A 24,556-nucleotide genomic window follows, 5' to 3' on the forward strand; every position below is an offset into this window, starting at 1 on the left:
GAGTGTGAAATGCTCCACAACTCTGTGTGAATGGCTTTAGTCAATGTGCCTACGTGCATTTGATAAATGGACAGGATTTCTGAACAGGATATGGCCAGTTACAGGAAAAGCTAGCAGCCAAGAGAAGGATTAATATCGACGTTTCTGGATGAGGAAAATAAAAGGCGTCATGTCTGGAGTCCTCAGTTATTAAGCACCCCCTACCTGTAGAATTAAAAACATGTTCAGTTTATAGATGCTACTGAAGATCCTTCTCACTAGCCTTTAGACTATCTTAAAAAAGCTGATTTGGACACAATGGATTGTGTTTACTCCACTATTTCTGATATTTTTATGTACAGATCCAGGATTCAAGAAGCTCTTCAGATACACTTTACTTGATACTTGTGTAGAGAAGTGACAGAGATATTACTTTGCATACTCATTATTTGTCACCTACTACTCATATTGTGAGGATTGTCACCTAACTCCCCTATTTCTCCTCCCTAATGGAAGGGCTCCCCATCCAACCAAAAATTTGCAAGGTGTCCTGGTGTGACTGCCTTATTCACATGAGGACTGGTGACATGTTTTGTGAATATTCTTGTGGAAAAAAACCAAAGTTGCTTCTGCCCAGTTTAAATCGCACTGAAGCATGTGGTTATGGGAATGTTTCCATTGGCTTTACCTGCAAAGACCTTCTCTCTTCTTTTAACTCTTCGCAATAGTCGCTCTTGGTCCTTTACCCTGGGTGGGTGTTCAAAATTCTCACCTGAGGAAGGGAAAGATTATTTGCATGAAAGATCTATGGACACAGGAGGATTATTGTTCTTCTCTGGTATCAAGCACATACAGGGTATGTCTACACAGCAAAGTTATTTCGAGATACCAAAGGTATCCCGAAATAGCTACCCTGTGTCTTTCGAATGCATCCGCTATTTTGAAATATAGTGGAAGTGCTTTTTCACCATCCCTGTAAAACAGGGTCAGCTCGAGCCATTCCTGCGCCCCAGGCAGCAGGCGCGTGATGTATGCGCCCCCCCTCCCTGGTGCACTGTGCACCTTACAGCTGCAATCGGGCACGCAGTGCCTGATGGCAGCTCTAAGGGGTGCTGCGCAACCCCCAGCCCCAGGCGCACGGCGCCTGATTGCAGCTCTAAGGGGCGCTGCGCGGCCAGGTGCATGGCGCCCCTTACAGCTGCCATCAAGTGCCTCCCATAGGTTGGTGCCCTGGGCAGCTGCCTGGCTAGCCCCCCCCCTTATTTCGGCCCTGCCTGTAAACCTCATTCTACGAGGTGTAAGGAATGGCTCGAAATAGCGCTTTATTTTGAAAGTTGTTGCTGTGTAGAAAGCGCCAGATGACTAAATAAGCTATTTTGAAATAGACTCGAAATAAGCTATGCAAAGTGCGTACCTTATTTCGAGTTTTGAGTGCTGTGTAGACACACCCACATTCTCCTTTCATTAACATTCCCCAAATCCTCAACTGGGCTTTGTAAGCCCTCTTATTTGAGATGCCTTCAGAGCACAGGCCTGGAGGAACAAATGCAGAAGGGTCCATTTCAAAGGATCCCTTTTGAAAGACCGGATGAGGCCTCAGGCTGAATGCAAGATAGTTTGTTTGCATTGGCCTTGTGTATCATGGCGTGTTACATACAAATACCATCAGGATTAAAGGTATTGAGAGATTATCCTGCTGAAATGTTTCCTGTATTCATGTTTCAGATTTTCAAAAGTGTTAATTATCCTAGGCATTAGAATGAGTAAAAAGAGCTTGATTTTCCTCTGATTCCGCCTGATTCTGTGATCTGATACAAAGTTCCTATGATTCCACCTGATTCTGTGATCTGATACAAAGTTCAAAGAGGCAATGGAAGTCCTTCCAATCCATTAGTTTTAGGTGAGGCCCTTGATGCTTTGTCCTCTTTGGAAGTCACTGCTATCTCGCTGGTAACATCACAATTGGTTGCTAAGCAGATGGTTATAATGTCAAAAACAGAGGAGTGTGATGTCTGGGTGAGGACTATACAGTGGGAATATGCGAATATTGAAGAAATCTGTACAAACCAACACAATTCTTGAGCTGACTACGACAGTGTTTATGGGAGGTGTTGAACATGGAAAGGGATAAAGATTGTTCTTATTCCACTGGTGAGCTATAGAACACATTTCAGTTTGAGACGGAGAGTAATGCTATGAAGCATCAAGTCGATTTGCATTGCATGCCTCACGCTCTTGGATCAAAACCACTGCAACTTCTGATTTCAATGGACTAAGTCAAGAAATTCACTCACTGGACTTCCCAAAGCATCCCTCCTCAGGCTTCTGCCATGTGAGAATGGTCTCCAGCCAGCTGGGTTTGTAGAAGTCAGAGAATCCAGCCATACCACAGAGCATAACTGAGGAGAGGAGGAAGAAAAGGACATGATAAACCCACAGTTCAAACACTACAGTATCTTTATAAGATCAGCCTTTAGAAAGAAAGACACTCAAATATCCTTGACTCAGAGGATTCATAATCCTGCCATCCAGTCCTATTAGAAAGACAGCAATCTGACAACTTGTAAATTCCTTTGCCTTCAGAAGGGCACTCATACAAATAAGAGATTGGGGCAGAAGACAGATTAGGGAAATTATTAGATTAAATAGTTTAACTCCTGGCTAATGAAATATTTTTTCTAATGTCTTTTATCATTTAGTTTTAAATGTCCCAAACAGCATGTCTCCCATCACGAAAGCCAAAAAATACCCTGTACCCCAAACTCAAAATTGGATGTCAAAGACAGGCTTGTAAATCCATGGGGGAGGGGGCACCTAAACAAATTTACAGATGTGCAAAACACACTGAAGTCATTGTATGCCGTGTTTCACAGCCATATTGGCTCCGGGACCAACTTTTGTTGATGTGAGAGATTAGTGTTCCAATTTACAAAGAGTTGATGAAGAAGAGCTAAAGTTTGTCTCTCCTATCAACAGATGTTGGTACAATAAAAGCTATTCCCTTACCCACCTTGTCTCATTAAATGCATTGTCAGACAGAAGTTCCCACTGGCTTCCATCTGACAGTTTATTGAATACTATTGACTAAGGGTACGTCTAGACTTCCCTCTAAAATTGAAATAAGTTATGCAATTTGCACCATGCAAATTGTGTATCTTATTTCGATTTTATTTCAAAATAGGCTATTTCGAAATTTGGTGTGTCTACACGGCACCAAATTTTGAAAAAGCACTATTTTGAGACATCCCTTATTTTTTGTGGAATTAGGTTTAAAGGGATGCCAAAATTATTTCGAAATAGTGGACGAGTTCCTTGGACGTGGGGTAGTTATTTTGGGATACCTCTGGTATCCTGAAACAGCCTTGAAGTCTAGACATACATAAGAACATAACAACGGCCATACTGGGTCAGACCAAAGGTCCATCCAGACCAGTAGCCTGTCTACCGACAGTGGCCAATCCCAGGTGCCCCAGAGGGAGTGAACTGAACAGGTACTGATCAAGCGATCTCTCTCCTGCCATCCATCTCCACCCTCTGACAAACAGAGGCTAGGGACAGCATTCCTTACCCATCCTGGCTAATAGCCATTAATGGACTTAACCTCCATGAATTTATCTAGTTCTCTTTTAAACCCTGTTATAGTCCTAGACTTCACAACCTCCTCAGGCAAGGAGTTCCACAGATTGACTATGTGCTGTGTGAAGAAGAACTTCCCCATATTTGTGTTAAACCTGCTGCCCATTAGTTCCATTTGATGGCCCCTAGTTCTTGTATTATGGGAACAAGTACAGTAAACTTCCGATAATCCAGCACCTTTGGGACCTACGGGGTGCCGGATTTTTGGATATGCCGGAGTATCAGCAGGTACTCCGGAAGGGGGGCTGTCAGGGGTCTGGGAGGGGGGGGGGGTCAGTGGGAAATGGCACGGCATGGGTCAAACCCTCCATCGTTTTGTAGAAAGGTGGGGGAAGCCCCACACAGTCGCCGGTGACAGGCCAGCTGGGGCTGCAAGCGACAGCGGTGACTTGGGGAAGCAGCAGGGCAGAGCAGCTGGGGTGCTGCTGGGTTGGTCCTGCAGCGCCACCCCTCACCTGAACGGCGCTGTGGGACCAACCCGGCAGCACCCCAGCTGCTCTGCCCCGCAGCTTCCCCAAGTCCACCGCTCATCAGTTTCAGCAGTGGCAGCTGCGCGGAGCAGAGCAGCTGGGGTGCTGCCGGGAGCTGAGCAGGGAGGTGAGAGGTGGCGCTTCAGGACCAACCTGGCAGCACCCCAGCTGCTCTGCTCTGTGCCTCTTCCCCAAGTCCACTACTGGTCAGCTTCAGCAGTGGCAGCAGCGGACTTGGGGAGGCGGTGCGGAGCAGCTCCAATTGTCCAGCTGGCTGGAGCACTTCCAGGTTCCAGTTGGTGCCAGACTATCGGGAGTGCCGGACCACTGGATGCCAGACAATTGGAGTTTTACTGTAAATAACTTTTCCTTATTCACTTTCTCCACACCACTCATGATTTTATAGACCTCTATCATACCTCCTCTTTAACCTCTCCTCATATAGGACCCGTTCCAAACTCCTAATCATTTTAGTTGCCCTTCTCTGAACCTTTTCTAATGCCAGTGTATCTTTTTTGAGATGGGGAGACCACATCTGTATGCAGTATTCAAGATGTGGGTGTAGCATGGATTTATATAAGGGCAATAAGATATTCTCTGTCTTATTCTCTATCCCTTTTTTAATGATTCCTAACATCCTGTTTGCGTTTTTGTCTGCGCTGCACACTGAGTGGACATCTTCAGAGAACTATCCACGATGACTCCAAGATCTCTTTCCTGATTAGTTGTAGCTAAATTAGCCTCCATCATATTGTATGTATAGTTGGGGTTATTTTTTCCAATGTGCATTACTTTACATTTATCCACATTAAATTTCATTTGCCATTTCGTTTACCAATCACTTAGTTTTGTGAGATCTTTTTGAAGTTCTTCACAGTCTGCTTCTGTCTTGATTGTCTTAAACAGTTTAGTATCATCTGCAGACTTTGCCACCTCACTGTTTACCCCTTTCTCCAGATCATTTATGAATAAGTTGAATAGGACTGGTCCTAGGACTGACCCTTGGGGGACCCCACTAGTTACCCCTCTCCATTCTGAAAATTTACAATTTATTCCTACTCTTTGTTTCCTGTCTTTTAACCAGTTCTCAATCCAAGAAAGGACCTTCCCTCTTATCCCATGACAACTTAATTTATGTACGAGCCTTTGGTGAGGGAAATCTAAGTACACTATATCTACTGGATCCTTCTTGTCCACATGTATGTTGACCCATTCAAAGAATTCCAATAGATTAGTAAGACATGATTTCCCTTTACAGAAACGATGTTGACTTTTGCCCAACAAATTATGTTCTTTTATGTGTCTGACAATTTTATTCTTTACTATTGTTTCAACTAATTTTCTTGGTACTGCTCTTAGACTTACCGGTCTGTAATTGCTGGGATTGCCTCTAGAGCCCTTTTAAAATATTGGCGTTACATTAGCTATCTTAAATCAGAAACAGATATAAAGGATAGGTTACAAACCATAGTTAATAGTGCCACAATTTCACATTCGAGTTCTTTCAGAACTCTTGGGTGAATGCCATCCGGTCCCGGTGACTTGTTACTGTTAAATTTATCAATTAATTCCAAAACCTCCTCTAATGACACTTCAGTCTGTGACAAGTCCTCAGATTTGTCACCTACAAAGGACGGGCCAGGTTTGGGAAACTCTCTAACATCCTCAGCCGTGAAGACTGAAGCAGAGAATTCATTTAGTTTCCCCACAATGACTTTATCATCTTTAAGTGCTCCTTTTGTATCTTGATTGTCCAGAGGCCCCACTGGTTGTTTAGCAGGCTTCCTGCTTCTGATGTACTTAAAAAACATTTTATTATTACTTTTTCAGTTTTTGGCTAGCTGTTCTTCAAACTCCTTTTTGGCTTTTCTTATTACATTTTTACACTTAATTTGGCAGTGTTTATGCTCCTTTCTATTTACCTCACTAGGATTTGACTTCCACTTTTTAAAAGATGCCTTTTTATCTCTCACTGCTTCTTTTACATGGTTGTTAAGCCATGGTGGCTCTTTTTTAGTTCTACTTTTTTTTTAAAATTTGGGGTACACATTTAAGTTGGGCCTCTATTATGGTGTCTTTGAAAAGTGTCCATGCAGCTTGCAGGGATTTTACTTTAGTCACTGTACCTTTTAATTTCTGTTTAACTAACCTCCTCATTTTTGCATAGTTCCCCTCTTTTAAATTAAATGACACAGTGTTGGGCTGCTGAGGTGTTCTTCCCACCACAGGAATGTTAAATGTTATTATATTATGGTCACTGTTTCCAAGCAGTCCTGTTATAGTTACCTCTTGAACCAGATCCTGTGCGCCACTCGAGAATTGCTGCTGCCCTAGTGGGATCCTGTACTGCTGCTCCAAGAAGCAGTCATTTAAGGTATCAAGAAAGTTTGTCTCTGCATCTTGTCCTGAGGTGATGTGTACTCAGTCAATATGGGAATAGTTGAAATCCCCCACTATTATTGAGTTCTTTATTTTGATAGCCTCTCTAATCTCCCTTAGCATTTCATAGTCACTGTTACTGTCCTGGTCAGGTGGTCGATAACAGATCCCTACTGTAATATTCTTATTAGAAGAGCAGGGAATTACTATCCATAGCGATTCTATTGAACATGTTGATTCATTTAAGATTTTTACTTCATTTGATTCTAAATTTTCTTTCACATATAGTGCCACTCCCCCACCTGCATGACCTATACCTTAGATGCATAAATCCCAGAGTTGAAATTGCTGCCCTTCAGTTTATAGTCACTGCATATAACAGAAGGACATAAGCTTATTCTACTTCTGCATGTCATCTAGTTATGATAAGGGAAGAAATGCAGACGGTAACATACTAGTTAAATAACCATTCATGACACTTTATATGGAGTATGGTTCACTTCTTTAGCATAACTAATATTTTCTGTAACCTTAGGTTAATGTTTCATCACTGCTGGGATAAAAAACAGGTTTATCATCATATGTCAGAATCTGCTCTGCTGTTGCTTCATTATGATTAGGTTACATACTATTTTCCATAAAGAGGTCTCGAGAGGGAAACTGGAACCCATTGCTTTCGATCATCAGGTTTATTTTCATCATGCTAGCACAGAAAATATTCTTGTAATATTGGGATCTCTGGAACAGACGATCTGAGCATCCTTTCTGGGTACAGAAGAAAACCAGGTTATTGTATTGTATTTTAATACATTCATTGTTAAAAAAAATCACATTGGAGTAGGGAGGTTGAGATCAGATAGATCTGATTTTGGATTTAAACACTGCAAGATAATTTAGCCTGGGTATCTTTACTACTGCAAAGGGGACAGAGAGGGCACACTTTTCTACACCCTGGAATGGTCTGGCCATTGGAAGTACAGAGTGAGCATCAGTCCATCAGCACAAGAGAGATGATACTCTCAACCAGCATGTTGTCATGGCTATCTGTAGCCAGACGTGAACCCCCATTTTAACATCCATCTTTGTCTGCTTGAAAGCATGCAGGGCACATAAGAGCAGAAAACAGCATGATCTTTGAAAACCTTGGAGCAGGAGGTTCAGATATACTGGCTCAGTGACCATGGACAACTGTAAGCAGAGATAAGAGGGTGGTCAAACTAAGAGGCTGCACAAAAGTGTCCTTGACTTAACCCATATTGATATGAACACACAGCAGTCCACGGGGGGAGGAATCTCCCGCCCAACAAGAACATCCGGCACTCCTAATTTAGCTATCTTCCTCTCTTACAAGTGTAAATTAACTTGAAACTTGTTTGTAAGAACTGGCGCCACAAAACGGACCAGTACAATTTGGCATCTTAAGATAAGAAAGAGAATACGGGCCCCCAGGGGTATAAAGATGAGTCCAGCAGCACACCTACTTTGTGTGTCAATCTACCACCTATCTGCTGGTCGGGTTTGGTGTTTGACCTCCCGAGGTTCCAGAGGGGATGCCCACCTCGTATTCATCTTTCTGAGGAATTGAGGGACCGGCCCTGGCCTGACACGCTGGAGTCGAGAGGCACAGAAGGGGGTAAAAATTGTACCTGGATGTGGTCCTTTGTTTAAGTATATATACATAGTGTTAGAGCTCTTTAAAGATTAAGCGGTCACTTGGTACCATTATTTCTATTTTCTATCTTTACCTTTTTCCTGTAATCATTTTTAAGACCTATATATATATATATTTGCTAGCATTTAAGAAATAGAGCAATAGCCATTGTAACCATATGATGTATAAGCTTCTTTAATAAACCTGTAACTGTTTAAGCTTTAACCTGACTCCTTCAGTTGCTGTAATAGAACCAAGCACAATTTAAAAGAACTTCAGCCGGTCATAAAGGGACAGACATAGGGAGAGCTTGGGCGTTTGGATCTGTGTTACTCCCAAGTGACAAGATCCGTTGGGGCACCTTTTCAGCCTTTCCTAGGCTGCCCGCTGCGAAGGAATCCCTGTGTTCTAGCAGCTAAAATCTAAGGTGTAATAAGCTCTTCCTATATAACGGGGCATCTGTTGGCCTGCTGGCCACCCTCTGCAATGGGACCCCGGTCCTAGCAGTAAAGACACGGACGTTAACCCTTTTCTCGGAAACATACACACACACACTGCCCTGACCGTCAGCTGACACTATCACTTATAATTATACCAAGACATACATCAGTTGCCCTGAGCCTAATTACAGTTGTTTTAAATATTGTTATACTTGAGCAACCAAGAGCTTGTCTCCACTGAGGAATGGATTGATGCTGCCGGGATTGATTTAGAGGGTCTAGTGAAGACCCACCAAATCAACCGCTAATCACTTTTCTGTCGACTCTGGTACTCCACTGGAACAAGGTTAGAAGAGGGACTCAACAGAAAGTTTCTTTTGTCAACCCAGCACAGTGTGGGCCCCACAGTAAGTAGAATTAAGCTGTGTTGACTTGAGTTACATTGGTAATGTAACTCTAATTGCATAGCTTAGGCCAAGTCTACACTAAAAGGGAAAGTCAAATCAAGATACGTGACTCCAGCTACGTTAATTACGTAGCTGGAGTCAATGTACCTTGTTTCGAGTCTCCCTGCCATCCCCACAGTGGGAGGCCTATGGGAGCAAACACTCCCATTGTTTTTCCTTACTCCTCACAGAAGTAGGAGTACCGGCCATCTATGGGGACCCCCTCTGAGTTTGATTGAGCGACTTTTAACTAGACTCACTAAACCGAACTCCGGAAGATCGATCACAGCAGTGTCAATCTTCCATTTAGTGAAAACATGAACTGAGATCAGCCTGTCCCCGTAGTGTCGACCTACCCCAAGTCTTAAAAACTGAGGTGCTGAATGAATTATGGCTGTAATGGCAGTGGGGGCTGCCCTGACCATCAGTAGCTGCTCCACAAAGCCTGAGAAGAATATCCCCACCATGCAAATCCCCAGCACCAAGCCAAGATGCTTGAAGTAGACAGTAAGGAGTAAAATTGCCTAATAATGGGAAGCTGAACTGTGAAGGCCAGGGGAAAACATCAGATTAAAACATACAGGTGCATTCCCTGGTGCCTCATGCAGCACTCCAGAATTTAGGGCAGCTGTGTTTGAAGGGCAACATCAGGCTACACACATTTGGTGGAATCTCATCCCTCTCTGCCACATGTTAAGTATCTTCTTGTCCGACATGATCCACTAAAATGATGAGCTGCCTCCCAGACCAATCAGAGTAGAGGCTGAGATGGGCAGCATGTGATCCCCCTGTTTGTCCCCAGACACACACAAATGAGTAACTGAAGCAGGTTGCCCTCATCATCCACGTCTAACCCCACCATGAGTCTGTATTCCCCACTCATCTTCCTTCACCACTCCTGTGCTGTACCAGACGAGCCTCACTCAGGGTCCTCCTCTCTCTTGCCTCCATCCAAATTCTTCCACTTTAATAACGCTGGAATGAAAACGATATGGCAGTATCCACCCCAGAACTAAACCAATGTACTCTCCTATTGCCTTTCCATACTGGTTCTCCCTCCTTTCCCTCTTAGCTCTTTCCAAAGTCCATCAGAGCTTCTTTCCTACAGAAACAGATGTTGAATTTTCTGCTTGTTGCTGAAGTCCAATGTAGCAATTGGCCATCTTAGTATATCTAGAAACCCTATCAATAAACTGTGTAGGACAATGTCTTCTGAACAAGTTTGACCTGTTACCTCCACATATCCAATATTTCACTCATAGCTATATCTTGTATGTCCATTACCATCCTGCTTTCTCCCCTCCTTCCCTATTTCTCTCTGGAGTCATTGCTCCTAACTGTCTGTCCCCGCCATCCTGTACATCCAGGTCAGCCCCCTTACTTCCCATTGCCACTTCTGTTGCAATTCTAACAGGAGAGCAAAGCCACAATCAACAAACACTTCAAGTCCACTCTGCCACATCCCCACGTTGTATCATGTATATTTCTCCTGTGATGGCTGCTAACCCTAATCTGGGCACTTACCGCATCTGCAAACAAAAAGTAGAAAAGCTGATGTGACAGGCAATAATCTGAGCATCCAGACATTGTCATGATTTTCCTACAGGCCTTGGTGACAATGCAGGAACTGCCATTATCTTTCCTGTTGAATAAGCAGGACAACAGTCACGAATAGCTTAAGTGTCTGAAGACAAGACTCCAGTAACTAAATGTACAGGTGTATTCTCTTCTCAGTGTGTATGTGGAAGAGTGAAACTCCCACACATCACTTAGAACATAAGAATGGCCATACTGAGTCAGATCAACAGTCCATCTAGTCCAGTATCCTGTCTTCCGACAGTGGCCAATGCCAGATGCTCCAGAAAGAGGGAACACAATAGGTAATCATCATGTGATCCCTCTCCTGCATGTATTTTATGAATGTGAATGCAGGTTAAAGAGTAGGGAAGGAGTGTCCCAGAGACTAGAAATGGTCAAAGATTATCTGTTGATAAGGAATAAAACTCACCAAGTTCCAAGCAAATATGCAAAGCATTTATCACTCATTTCCTCTGTAAAGCAATTGATGTTGTCAAATGTAGAGTATGCAAAAGAAGAGTCTGTTTGGTTCCACAAATGAGGAAGAATCCAAAAATGTAGTTCTAGGGTTGGTTGAAATTCTGAAAGCCAATCAAAGCAGAAAGCCCATAAATAATGAAGTGGCAGCAAGAGCGACACAGCGCTTTCCTAGTTATTCAACCTTTCTGCCTTCTGGCCTGCATTAACAATAGCAGAACATATGGTTAATAGTGTACTATGGAGGGTTTTCCCCGTGGCATGGGGGATCAGATACACTCCATATGCATCCCTTGAAAGATCTATGCTTCAGATGAGCCATTTCCTGTGAGATACTATACCACAGAATTATGCACTCTCTTGATGTCCAAATCGCTGGGTACAAGGTTAATCCATCAAGTCAGTCATGACCGGACACAATGACAGGAATGTATTTGGAATGATTTTGAACTATTACTTTGGGGGATGCAATAAATCAAGTCTAGAAAAGTCTTCTGGTTTTTAACAAGCGTTAAAAGGCTATGCACCTGACAGTTTGGAGATGACACAGCTAGACAAGCCATGAAACAGGCAGTGGATTTAGCATGAGTGACTTTGAAGAAAACATTATCAGAACCTCAGTGAATTTTCCAGGGCCACACAATAAACCAGTGCAAACCGTTCCCTTTCTAGCGATTAAATACCCTCCTTCCCCACGTATCTACTGGGATACAATACACAGGAGATGCCGCTCTGTCTCTGATAAGTGCCCTGTTCCTATGCAGAAGATATACCATGTGCTTTATAAGGCAAAACAGATGGGGGACACATTTCAGTATAAACACTTGCGGCATAACATTAAGTGCCCTTTTGCACCATCCCATTGGAATTGATGCCACTTCAATTTTACCTTTGAAATACTCTGGGTCGCTGTGCCCAAAAGAAAGAGCTGCTTTTTCAGTCAGAGAAGACAACTTCTTCACCAGCCTTTTGACTTGGGCCTGCTGAGACAGTAATTCACGTTCTGAGGGCCATTTCTCCAGGGCTCCTTTCAAATGAACTGCAGAAAGACAATGAGGTGTAGTGAATGGTCACAACCTTTAGGAGCTTGTGTATGTACATTAGTAACCTGATTGGACTTGTGACAACTTCCCCAGTTGGTCAGCAGATACTTTGCCAAGCTGTATTATCACACTGTGTGTGAACTCTTCCTCTCTGTTGAATAGTCACTAAGATCCAGGAACCTATCGCTGCTACCTTGGGAGAAGATGGGAGAAAATAAAGCAGGGCCCTCGGATACCCTTGGGTGAAAAGCATGATGTTATTTGGCAGGTGTCAGCAGGTGGCACTGTTGCACATAGTCTTGCATGGGTTGTGTGTATGTGCGAGCAACTGTTCAGTCTGGGGAGGACAAGCTGTGTTAGTCTTTGATAATGCAAGATTCTGTGTGGGGGCAGGTGTTTTTGGAGAGGGAGTTGAGGGAAAGTTTGCTTTCCAACATATGCTCTGTTTAGAATCAACTGTTGCTCCTTGGAAACCAACCATTGGGAGTTAGTCTTAGATTCCTGGAAGGAGGGATTGCTCTGCATGCTGTTTGACCATCTCTGTCCCAGGACTCACTATAGCAGGTAAGTAAAACAAATCACACTTAGACTATATCCAGGCTCCATGCCACTTGTTTTTACTCCACTGTGAAAAGCCCAGACATCCCCTACCATATGATGGAGGAAGGTTACTAATGCCAGAGCAGGACACTGGTGATTAAAGATAGAGGCTATGCTGGCTGCTCAGACAGAGGGAGAAGGACCAACTGTGAACGCTCTTAACATGTTCAAGGATTCCTTGCTGCCAGAAGCTTTTAATCTGCCTCAGAGATAGGGCAGCCCAGACTCACACTTGGTCCTTCGGTGGGAGCAGTATCCAGGGTCAGAAAAGACATGGTAATATAGGGGGTATTTGAGGGAATGAGATAAGGCCCCACTTCCACGCCACCCCCTCTGCTGAGGCCCCACCCTCACACTCTCTCTTCCCGCCCCTGCTCCAGTCCCCCACCTAGACCCCCACCTGCCCGCCAATCGCTGCTCTCCACTCTCCTTGAAGTGTCCCCGGAACAAGGCCATGTGCGGCCTGCACAGTGGGCCCTGTCTCACACGGGCCCTGAGGTGCCCAGGGGACCATGCTTCCTGCTCCCCCCTCCGTCCCACGGACAAACAGGCAAGGGAAGTGTCTGGCCACACTGGTATCCCATGGGCAGGAGAGGCAGGGCTGGCTTTATGAAGTGCGAGGCCCAATTTGAACCGTTTTGGTGGCCCCTCCCCCCCGGATTTTTTGTTGAGGGAAAAAAAAACCCCACAACAAACCACAACCACACACAAATATCACATCAAGTAGATCTGATCAAAATGTATATCTGAACATTTAAAAAAAAATGCCATCCTTTATTATGCAAAATTTTACACAAAAATAAATCAGTTGCCTTAAGTTGGGCTTGTTTAGTTTGGAAAAGACGATTAAGGGGGGACATGATAGCAGTTTTCAAATATCTAAAAGGGTGTCACAAGGAGGAAGGAGAAAATTTGTTCTTCTTGGTTTCTGAGGACAGGACAAGGAGTAATGGGCTTAAAGTGCAGCAAGGGAGGTTTAGATTGGACATTAGGGAAAAATTCCTAACTGTCAGGGTGGTCAAATATTGGAATAAATTGCCAAGGGAGGTGGTGGAATCTCCCTCTCTGGAGATATTTAAGAACAGGTTAGATAGACATCTGTTAGGGATGGTGTAGACGGAGCTTGGTCCTGCCTTGAGGGCGGGGGGCTGGACTCGATGACCTCTCGAGGTCCCTTCCAGTCCTATGATTCTATGATTCTAAGTGTAGGTCAAATATTTTCAATTGCAAACTATCCAATTTTTCAATAAAGTTTAAAGTTTGATTTTTAAAAAGTTACCAGAGAGCATTGCAGTTTTCTGTTCTATTGATTTACTTTTTAAATAGCAAAAATGAAGTCTTTGTTAAGAAAGTTCAGTTCTGTGGTCAAATTCCAGTCCTTAGTGATTTCAGCATCAATGATTTCACTAGGTAATATGGTACCTCACCACCATTGCCTCCTTTGCACTGCACTTCAACACATATTGCCTGCATGTTGAGTCCAAGGTCAGTCTACACAAGATTTTATCAAAGATTTTTGCTCAAGCGATCACTGAGACAAGACAAGGACTCTCAATTGATTCTAGTCAGCTCTGCCTTTAAACACTGGATGTAAAGTATCAGATATAATTGAGGACTCCCAAATAGACTCTACACCACCAGAAATAAAACCTGTTTCCATCTTCTGTGACTTTCAATTAGATGTGACTCACTATCCTCTGCTTAGTGTTCAAGTTATGGTAGACCCTAAGCCAGGTCATATTAAGTTCAGGTCTTTTAATCATACAATATGGATTACAACATTTCATTCTCCCAATCCAAGTCTTAAGTGAATTTCAACCCAAAAGAGCCAAAATTGATCACCTTGAGTCAGCAAGTGTGTCTACTGATCTCTGTGGCAAAGTAAGTTGTCTATATAAATAAGGTTTGCTCGTGAAGCCTTTTCCTATAGTTGATTAACAGATGGCAGTAGATAGCTCATTCAGACCACTGGCTGATAATAGTTAGTCACCCTGACCAGTCATTAATCAGAGTCATGGACTCACCCTACTCTCCATTGTCTCTATGATTCTCTGATGACCTGCGACAAAAAAGGAGGGTGGAAAGGGAAACTGAAGGGAGAGACCTCTCTAAATTCACCAGTCAAAGAGCAGTATTGCCAACCCCAAAATCACAAGGAACGCCTACACAAAGTTATGAGAATGGTCTACAAATCATAAGATTTTAAAAAAATAAAACGTTGGATTTTTATTGGCCTTTTGTTTCTTGAGTATTTAGGGTTTATGTTTTAAAGCTTTCCTCCTTATCTGTAAGGCCCAGAAGAATAGAGAACTTTTTTTTAAATGAAAGCTGAGATTCCTACATAATCAATTGACGCCAGACCTTTAGAAAAACACCAAATGTTTTGAAACTCATGGTAAAACAATGGAAGAATTCTTGTGAGCCCATGCTTTGCCCACAGTATAAATAAAAAAAACCACACACAATATCTTCCCCACTAAACATCCTAATGAGATACTGCAAATGGTGAACTGAATTCAACAGCTCCTGATATGAACAGGTATCAACCTAGTTTTTCATATTTGAGATGGGTTACCAGGAATCATACATGACAATATGAAATCTTTGCACTCTCAAGTCAGCCTATTCACAAAGCACCTATAATTGTGATCCATGCATTTATTGGATAGTGAAAGAGAAAGGAGGGGAATTTGTGTAGATAAATGTTCAAATTAAAAAAAAAAAGTCTGAAGGAATTAGAACTGGGAGCCTACATCTCATGTTCAGAATTGACTAGGACACTTATGACCAGATTTTCAAAGGTGTGGAAAGATCAGATAGATATATTTGAAGATCCGAGTTGGCAACTGTCTCTTTAGGAGCTTAATTACCTTTGAAAATCTGAGCTTAGATTTCCAGGTCCAATTTTCAAATATGACTTTAGTCACTCAAGTGCTTTTGAAAATTTTAACTGGGGGCCTAAAGGCAGGAGATATGGTATTCCTTTTAAAAACTTGTGACATATATTTTTAACTAAATTTTATATTATTTTTTTCCCAAGGGCAACTAACCCCTCCGGCCCCCTCACTATGCCACTGCCCCCCCTCCTGCAGATCTATCATCTTATGCATTTGCAAGATCTGTGAGAGCCGTCCCATGAATCTGCAGTTAGTGTCTGTGGCGCCTGCTTTTGAGTGGTGTCTCAATGCTGCCACTTTCACCTCCAAAGACGGGGCTTCCCAAAGCAGGCCCTTGTTGCAGACTCCCAAGGCATCCACAGGTCTAGTCTCCTTTCAATGGGCCCACTTCCCAGGGCTCATTGATCTTGGATCTGGCTTCCATCCCCTCTCTAGCCCCCATCAGAACTACTGTGCCCTCCTGGCTTAGGAAAGGAATAAACAGGAGGATTGGAAATTAACCCGCCCAGTCTCACATCCCCTAGGCAGGGAATGAGCCATCTACATTAGGCCCCAGCTGGAGTATCATGTCCAGTTCTGGGCGCCACATTTCAGGAAATGTGGAGAAACTGGAGAAAGTCCAGAGAAAATCGACACAAATGATGAAAGGTCCAGAGAACATGAGATATGAGGCAAGGCTGAAGAAATTGGCCTTTTTTACCTTGGAAAAGAGAAGACCGAAAAGGGACAGGAGAGCAGCTTTCAAGTATCTAAAATAATATCATAAGGAGGAGGAAGAAAAATTGTTCTGCTTCGCCTCTGAGGTTAGGATGAGAAGCAATGGGCTTAAATTGCAGATATTTAAGACCAGGTTAGACAGACACCTGTCAGGGATGAGCTAGGGCTACTCAACTTTGGAAGCCCCAGGGGCCACACTGATACTTACAGAACATGCTGAGGGCCTCAACTTACGTGTGGTTGCATATGCAAGCAAATATATACAAATAGCTTCTCTCACACTGACAGGCATGAATGCAAAGATGAAGGCAAGACTACACAACACACAGGCCCCATTTAAGTCAGTTCTGCTGATATTAATAAAATGCAGTGTTTACCCGATTTCTACCCATGTGACAGCACTTTTCATGAGCAATGACAGTCCAAGAATTTAACTACTAAAACACATATGAACAGAAGATCATTACACTGACTACTTTTGTTTTGGCTCCCACTCGCCAGCCACGTGCTGATCCCCACATAAACCCAAACTGCAGCGTGGGGCGCAAACAAACTGGCCATGGGCAGCATACCGCATTATTAATAAACATTTTATAAACCTTTACCTTTTCTGTCTGCTGCCATGTCTCCTCTCCTTGCTCCATTATCTCCCCTGGTGCCTGCTGCCCCCCAACTCCTCACCGTCCTCTGCTGTCCTGACTCCTGCCCTTCTCACTGCCCTCAGCCCTCCTGAGACCTGCCCCCCTCCGCCAGCCCTTCTCTCCCTACTGTGCCCACTCCTCCAGTAGCCTCACACTAATCAGGTGAGTTATCCCTCTTCTAACACCTCCCTCTACACACCTGCCCTGCCTCTCTCCTCTGATGCTGGTCCCTCCCCTGCAGGTGTCTGCCCTTCTGCTTCACGCCCGGAATCCCCTAGCACCTGCACCTTCCCTTAGCCCTGCATCCTCCTGGTGCTTCCCCCTTCCCTCACTTCCCCTGCCCCCTTTGCCCTCTTTTTCCCTGATGCCCACCCCTCACCACCCTCTGCCCCATTCCCCTCCTGCCCCCTGTGCCCTCACACGTCTTGCTCCATCCCCACCTTTCTCATGCCCACCCCTTCTTTCAAGCCTTCTCCCACCACCTTCCCCTTTAGCCCCCAATGCCCTTCCCCTCTCCTCTCCCCATATCACCCTGTTCCCCTTTCACTGACACCTCCCCTCCTGCCTTTTCCTCATTGTCTGTACTTGGCCCCCTGGCATGTGTCTCACCTTCACCCTGCCTCTTGGTGCCTTCCCCTTTCTTCCCTCTCCCCCTCCGTACAAGCGCCTTCCCCTCCGTACAAGTCCTTTCCCCTCCCACTCCATCCAAGCTCCAGCCCCTGCCCCTCCCACTGCTCCCGCTCCCGCTCCCACTCCCACTCCCCTACCTTCTGCGGGGCCGGTCTGCGAACCGCGTGTGCTGTGGCGGTGGCGGCATGGCACTTTTCAGTTTTAAAATCCCGGGCGTGATGTGACATCATGCCCGGGCATCTCCCCACCCACCTGCGAACAGCACGCACAGCAGGAGCAGCTGGCAGCGTGCGCAGGTAAGGGCGGGAGGGAGCCGAGCAAAGCCGAGGGAGCCAACTTCCGGGTGCAGGGGCACAGGGCCCGAATCGGCTGAATCGGCTTAAGGCCGGCCCTGAGGAGATGGGCCTGGAGCAGCCTGGCCTTCCATGGGGGCTGCACACACACCTTCATCTGGCAGCACTGTCCATGGGAGTGGGTGGTGCCTCGAGCGTGCAGGCCTGCCTGTGTGCCATGTGCGGCACTCCTCAGGCTGTGTGCAGCCGTGCGAATGCCCTTGTCCTCAGACTGCCCCCCCCAGAGGTCCAACGTGTGTGGGGCCTCCCCAGAGCCTGTGAGCAGGTTCCTCCTGGGGCTGCGTGGGGCAGACTGGCGCTGCATATGCTTCCTTGTGCACGGAGTGCAGCATGACGTCCAGGCCGAGAAGGACAAGCGACAATTACACCCCATCTCCTCTGCACCTGACTCCCCCACCCTGTGTGTGTGAAAAACTGAGAGCACTCACCTGACGATCCCTCCTTGCCCTCAGAGGATGCCTAGGAGCTATCCAGGCCCTGGGGTACCAGTTCAAGGGTGAGGGTGACCGTGCTGGCCATCTCCTCCAGCTCGTCCTCGTGCTCTTCCTCCACCTGGCCAGGAAGCCCCGGGTGAGTGACGATAGGTGTCTCTAGCCCCGAGTCGACAGCTAGGGGTGGCAAAGGGCCTGCACCCCCCTCCCCAAGATGCGGTGGAGCTCGTTGGAATAGGGGCAGGAATGGGGTCCTGCCCCGGAGCGAGAGCTGCACTCCCTGACCCTGCTGGAGCTCTTTGACCTTGCTCCTGACTTGCTCAAGGCTCCGGGGGTGGTGTCCTCTCGTGGCCAGGGCCTCGACCATCCAGCCATAGATGTCGGTATTTCGACGTCTGGAGTGGAGATCCTGCAGGGTCTCCTCCTCCCCCCAGACATCTAGGAGGGCCAGGATCTCCACCCCAGACCACGATGGGACATGCCTTTTGGTGCTCTTGGCAGGCTCCTGGGAGCCCCGTGCATGCTCCCTATGAGGGCCACTGGGCTCTCGGGGGAGGGGGGGGGGCAGATTGAGGCTGGGCCATAACTCTGCAGCAGTGTGGCAGTCAGAGCCATGCAGTAAGTGCAGCTCCCAGGGCCAGCTTCCTGCCACAGGGCTTGTCCTGGGTGCTTGCAGCTTTAAGAACTGGCAGGAGACAGGAACTACAGAGTTTTTATTAGTTTGGACAGTGGCCACCAGGCATAGGCGTGCACAGCACATTTCAGTAGGGTGTGCACTCGGGGAATTTTTTTTTAAAGGCGAACATTTATTGAATACTCAGTCATAAAGGACATTATTTTTTATTCATCAATCAAACTAAAGAAACTAAAACTGAACTAAACTTAATTTTTTTTAAATTAACAACTAAACTTTACTTTAAAAATACAAACTTAAAAAATGAGACACAAAATAGCAAATTTTTGCTGCAGTGATAACCAGGCGTATACAAAGATTCACTCAATTTTCATGATCTTTATCTTTAACCAGATAATGAGCTAACCCAAACTGACTAAAACAGATTAAGGTTTCTTCATCTTCCTGTCCTAGAGAATGAGACGTTGCACACCAGGTGTTATGGACTTAAATTCCTCAATCACATCATTGTAATAAACTGACAAAGCCAATTCTTGTTCAATGTACAAAATCATGAGTGAGTTGAGGCGCTGTTGGGACATTGTACTTCTTTGTTTGTTTTTTACATATACTAGTTTCGAAAAGGCTCTTTCACATGAACAGCTTGTAACAGGTAAGACTACAAAGCACTGAATAGATTTGTAAAAGGCCTGGAACATGGAAGACCGATCCGATTCCTTTAGCTAATCAAGCCACTCTCTGGGGCCGTGTCCAGACTCAGGGGTTTTTTCGGGAAAAGTAGCCTTTTCCCGAAAAAACTTCCCCTGCGTCCAGACTCAAGCCGCGTTCTTTCGAAATTATTTCGAAAGAACGCGGCTTTTCTTTCGATGGCGGTAAACCTCGTTTCACGAGGAAGAACGCCTTCCTTCGAAAGTTCCTCTTTCGAAGGAAGGCGTTCTTCAATGTAAAGAGGCCGTCTTCGAAAGAGAGCATCCAGACTCGCTGGGTGCTCTCTTTCGAAAAAGCGGATTTTTCTTTTGAAAGATCCGCGTGCAGTCTAGACGCGATCTTTCGAAAGATGCTCTTTCGAAAGCTGCTTTCGAAAGAGCATCTTTCGAAAGAAGCCTGCAGTCTAGACATAGCCTGGTGGTGTTCGTAGTGCTACCTTTAGGAACAGATCCGTCGTAACCCTGAAGCAATCCGACTTCAGCTTCCAACTCATCCAAGGATGCTGTAAATTTGTTGGCAATAATTCTCATATTGTCCCTGCCAATGTCTAAGCTCAGTAGTTTTCCCATTGCAGTCACAATTTTACAAGTCTCCTGTTCAAATTGCTGGTCAATGCCGGTAATCAATGAGTCTAGGAGTGGGTAAAATGAAGTTATTCTCTCCTGCTCCTCTTTTGTATCTAAGTGATGCTGGGACTCAAATGTGTCATCAATACGAGTGGACGTTTTTCTCTTCTTAACTAGGGGAATTGACATATCATTCTCTACACACATTTTCACACTGTCATTGAAAATAGATTGAAAATATTCTGGGCTACTTCTCAATGCAGCCAAAGAGTTATACAAGTTTTTCACCTCTGTCATTGTAGTAAGTTGAGATCTGGAGCTTGAAGAGCCTTACTCACTTTTACCACCATCTGGAGACTAGGGTGCATCATGTGAAGGGCAAAGATGAACTTGAATGAATTTAGTTCATGGATAAGGCCCTGGTTTTTATTTTAGTGTCAGAAAGGTGAGTTGTTTCGATAATCTCTTGTAAAGCTTGTAAAATGGAGTAGTTTTGTTTTACAGCAGCCACTACTTCTGCTCTGTATGCCCATCTTGTGTTTGATATTGACTTCAAAGTCTTCAACTGGGATCCTACTTCTTGTGAAATCTTCTCCATTACTGCATGTCGCACAGGACTCCCCTCCATAAAGGCATAAAGAGTCTGAATAACACCAAAAAAATCAAAGACAGCTCTGTTTTGTTTACTTGAAGTGCATGCATCTATTAGGATGAGGTTCAACCAATGAGCATAGCAGTGTACATAGAGTATTTCACTGTTTCTTTCTTTACATTTCATTTGAACTTCCGAACAGTAGATGCGCCATCAAAACAGACAGATCTCACTGATGACCCGTCAATTTTAAGAATGCCAAGGACGTCATTTAACGGGTCAAAAATAGACTGAGAATCAACTGTTGTTAGTCTCTGAACAGACACAAAATGTCCAACTGGACTATGTTTTTCATTGTCAAAATACCGCACCACAATGGACATCTGTTCATGGTGTCCACAGTAAGTAGATCGCTGGCAATTATTGAGACCATTTCTCCATTTAGTGAAGACACAATCTTTTGTTGCACAACGTTGTGCAAGGCCACGGTTAAATCATTTTGAATGCAATTACTCAGATAGGAAGCATTTCGAGGAGATTATTGCACATGCTTTGCCATTATGGGATCATATTTTTGGAGCACATTGACAAGATTTAGAAATAAACCTTTCTCAAAACTGTCAGCTTTTTCATTGTGACCCCTGAATGGTCTCCTACCTTTCGCCAAACACAGAACAATGTCAATCAGTCGCTCCATTACACTTTGGTTATAGCACCGTTCTTCTTGTTCAGACAGATAAGCCTGCTTTCCCTCATCCAAAAATACATCAATAGGTTTCCCTTCATTAAAACTTGACCATGAAGAACAGCTCAACACATGAGATTTTGACAGTTGGTGGTTTTTAAAACGTTCGTTAGCCCTATGCCAGTTTCTGAATCCCTTATCAATAAATGCTGGATCAGTGTGACCTTTGTTTGCTGCATCATTAGAGGAGAAGAAATGACAGTAAAAGCAAAATTCTGTATCCTTTGATGGGCTATATTCTAACCACCTATACTTTTCATACCAATCGGACTGAAAACTTCTTTGTTTATTACCTATTTTACTTCTAGGAAACATGCTCAATCTAGGCTGATAAGGACCTCTAGATAATCGAGACTGGCGTTCTAATCTATTTTTTGGAATATCACAGACCAGGTCATCAGATGGAATGTTTGATGGCTTTGAATAGGAACTACACTGACCTGAACTAAGAGACAAAGTCTGTTTCTGTTGGTCATTACTCAGTTTATTGCACGCACTGGAACTGGTGGTGGCATTATCTTCATGTAAGTTCTTAACCGGGAGTCTGAGATATTTGTACTACTATCAGCACATTCATTATAATTCAGTTTGTCTCCTCCTTTTCTGATCTTAACAATGAACTGATCCATATTTTAAAATTAAAAGAGGGTATCATACGACTGAATTAAAACGTAAAGCCATGGGCTTGTTATGCTATTTCAGTAGAGTACACGTGACAAAGATTACAAACACTGTAGACACTGCACTGGGCACGCCTGACATGGCCACTTATATAGGTCAAAGAATTTTCTAGAATAGTAGTTGGAGGGGGAGGGGAGGACCAAGGAAATGCAGTGCCGCAGTAGTGGGGACGCATGCTGCGAGTGAACGTGGGTTTCCTATACATTTCTACAGCATCTATATTACGCAATTCGGCGCTTATTGCATACTACAACAATCTATACTTTAAAACTAAAAGAGCATATCATGCGATTAAATTAAAATGCAAAGCCACTTTTTTTTTGAGACATTAGGGTGTGCCTGGGCACACCTGGCACACCCCGTCCACACGCCTACGCCACCAGGGCACCTGTGTTATTTCCTGGAGGCCTCTTTTTTCGACAGAACTCTTTCTTCCACATCCACACACACCTTTTTCTGAAAAAACTTTTTCAGAAAAGGCATTCTTCCTTGTAGAAAGAGGTTTACCGCTGTTAAAAAACCCCCTCCATTCTTTTGACTTTTTGTCGAAAGAACGCAATAGCAGTGTGGACACAAGTATTGTTTATCAGGAATAACAGCCGTTATTGTGGAAAAACGTTGCAGTGTAGACATACCCTAATTTTCATTAGATTCATTCTATAGGCTTCTAGTTGGGGTCATCTTATGGTCTGAGACCTCCTACTGAGACACCATGGACCTCCTGATGAGACACTATGGTACTTTTCCACTAATGCGATCAACCAGTGGTTCTGTACATCAGAGCATAGTACCACTGACGGATGGCACTCTCTGGTATGTTTTGCCTTCCTGTGAACCTCTGCTCTTCATCTCATGCTCTGCAGACAGAGTGTAAGTGTCAGTTCACGTACAGCCCTGAGTGGAGTTCAGAGATGACATAAGACTGGCTCGTCATCAGAAAAACATTGTTAGTTATTTATCATTCTGTTAGGAGGATAAACGCTGTCATAGTAACAATCCACAAGACCCTTCCCCCCGATACACACATACCCAACCCCTCCAAAATATTCATCCTGCCAACAGCACTGCAGCTATTTCACATGTTACTGGTTGAAAACAGATTAAAGCAAACAAACATGAAATCAGCAAGTGCAACATTGGTGTGCGTCTACACAGCCAAGTTATTTCAGAATAACAGCCATTATTCCAAAATAACTATGCAAGCAACTACACAGCAATTCTGTTATTTCAAAATAATTTTGAAATAATGGGCGGCTTATTCCGACTTCTGTAAATCTCATTCTACGAAGAATAATGCCTCTTCCGAGAAAGCTATTTCGAAACAAGGCATGTGTAGATGCTCCACTTCTGCTATTTCGAAATAGCCCCTCACCAGGGCCATTCTAAGTTATTCCTCCTGGGGCTCTAAATCGAGATAGCACGTCTACATTAGGGAAGCCTGCCTTGGACTAATTTTGAGGCTTCCCTGCAGCGTAGACATGCTATTTCAAAATAAACTATTTCGGAATAACTATCCTGGAATATCTTATTCCAAAATAACTGTGCACTGTAGAAATGCAAATACTATGGCTGGCTTGCTGTTGAGCTCTGTCCATGCCCAAATTATAAAACAGATTCAGATCTCACACCTGGATAACTCTATTGACTTCTGTAGAATTAATCCTGATTTATGCTAGTATGAAAGCAAAATCTGACTCAAAGTATGGACCAAAATCCTAGTCTCACTTGCAGAAGACGGTTGGCACATTCCTACAGGCACACTGCAGAGACGTAGTCAGACAGGTTAGCCGCCTACCTGAAAATTCCTCCTGCATATTGGCAGCCTGGAGTAAGCCAGCATAGATGGCTCTACAACTTCTCCAGACTCATCCTTCCTAACAATGGGCAAGTGGGTGTTAGCCAGAGTATTATGGGCTCTGAGACCCAGCCACCAGCAATGGCAGGTCATGGGGAGGCATTGCAGCTGGATACAATACAGAGTACTAACAAAGCAGCTCCAATCCGCCTTAGCCCTAGAATCTGGGAAGCACATAGATCATGTTCATCCACCTTTGGCTCATCTCTGTGGGTCTTGCCAAATAAATACAATATTGAGCATCATCGAGTGGATGAAATATTCTTTCTTCTGCATATTTCACTCTATGTCCCCCGCAAACAACAAAAACATTCTATGCGTTGCTTTTTAAAAATGACCCTCTGTGCTTCTCTGATGATATCAGCTTGATGCAAAAGGGCATCTAGAGCACTTCTGCTTTTTTTTAA

The 24,556-nt window shown here is 44.3% G+C and overlaps 1 protein-coding gene across 1 annotated transcript in view; it reads right to left on the reverse strand.

Annotated features, from left to right (window-relative positions):
- The window catches only part of C16H16orf89 (chromosome 16 C16orf89 homolog), a 28,239-nt gene that overhangs the window by 3,044 nt on the left and 639 nt on the right, over positions 1 to 24,556 (reverse strand). The window contains exons 2-7 of the mRNA XM_006124570.4: positions 11,946 to 12,095; positions 11,010 to 11,160; positions 10,526 to 10,643; positions 7,094 to 7,229; positions 2,274 to 2,378; positions 668 to 751 (exon numbers count right to left, since the gene is read on the reverse strand). Of these exons, the coding sequence (XP_006124632.3) occupies positions 668 to 751; positions 2,274 to 2,378; positions 7,094 to 7,229; positions 10,526 to 10,643; positions 11,010 to 11,160; positions 11,946 to 12,095 (744 nt within the window). The remainder of the gene's footprint in view (positions 1 to 667; positions 752 to 2,273; positions 2,379 to 7,093; positions 7,230 to 10,525; positions 10,644 to 11,009; positions 11,161 to 11,945; positions 12,096 to 24,556) is intronic.

This window comes from Pelodiscus sinensis, chromosome 16, assembly GCF_049634645.1.
Source record: "Pelodiscus sinensis isolate JC-2024 chromosome 16, ASM4963464v1, whole genome shotgun sequence".
In the NCBI taxonomy this organism is placed as follows: domain Eukaryota; kingdom Metazoa; phylum Chordata; order Testudines; family Trionychidae; genus Pelodiscus; species Pelodiscus sinensis.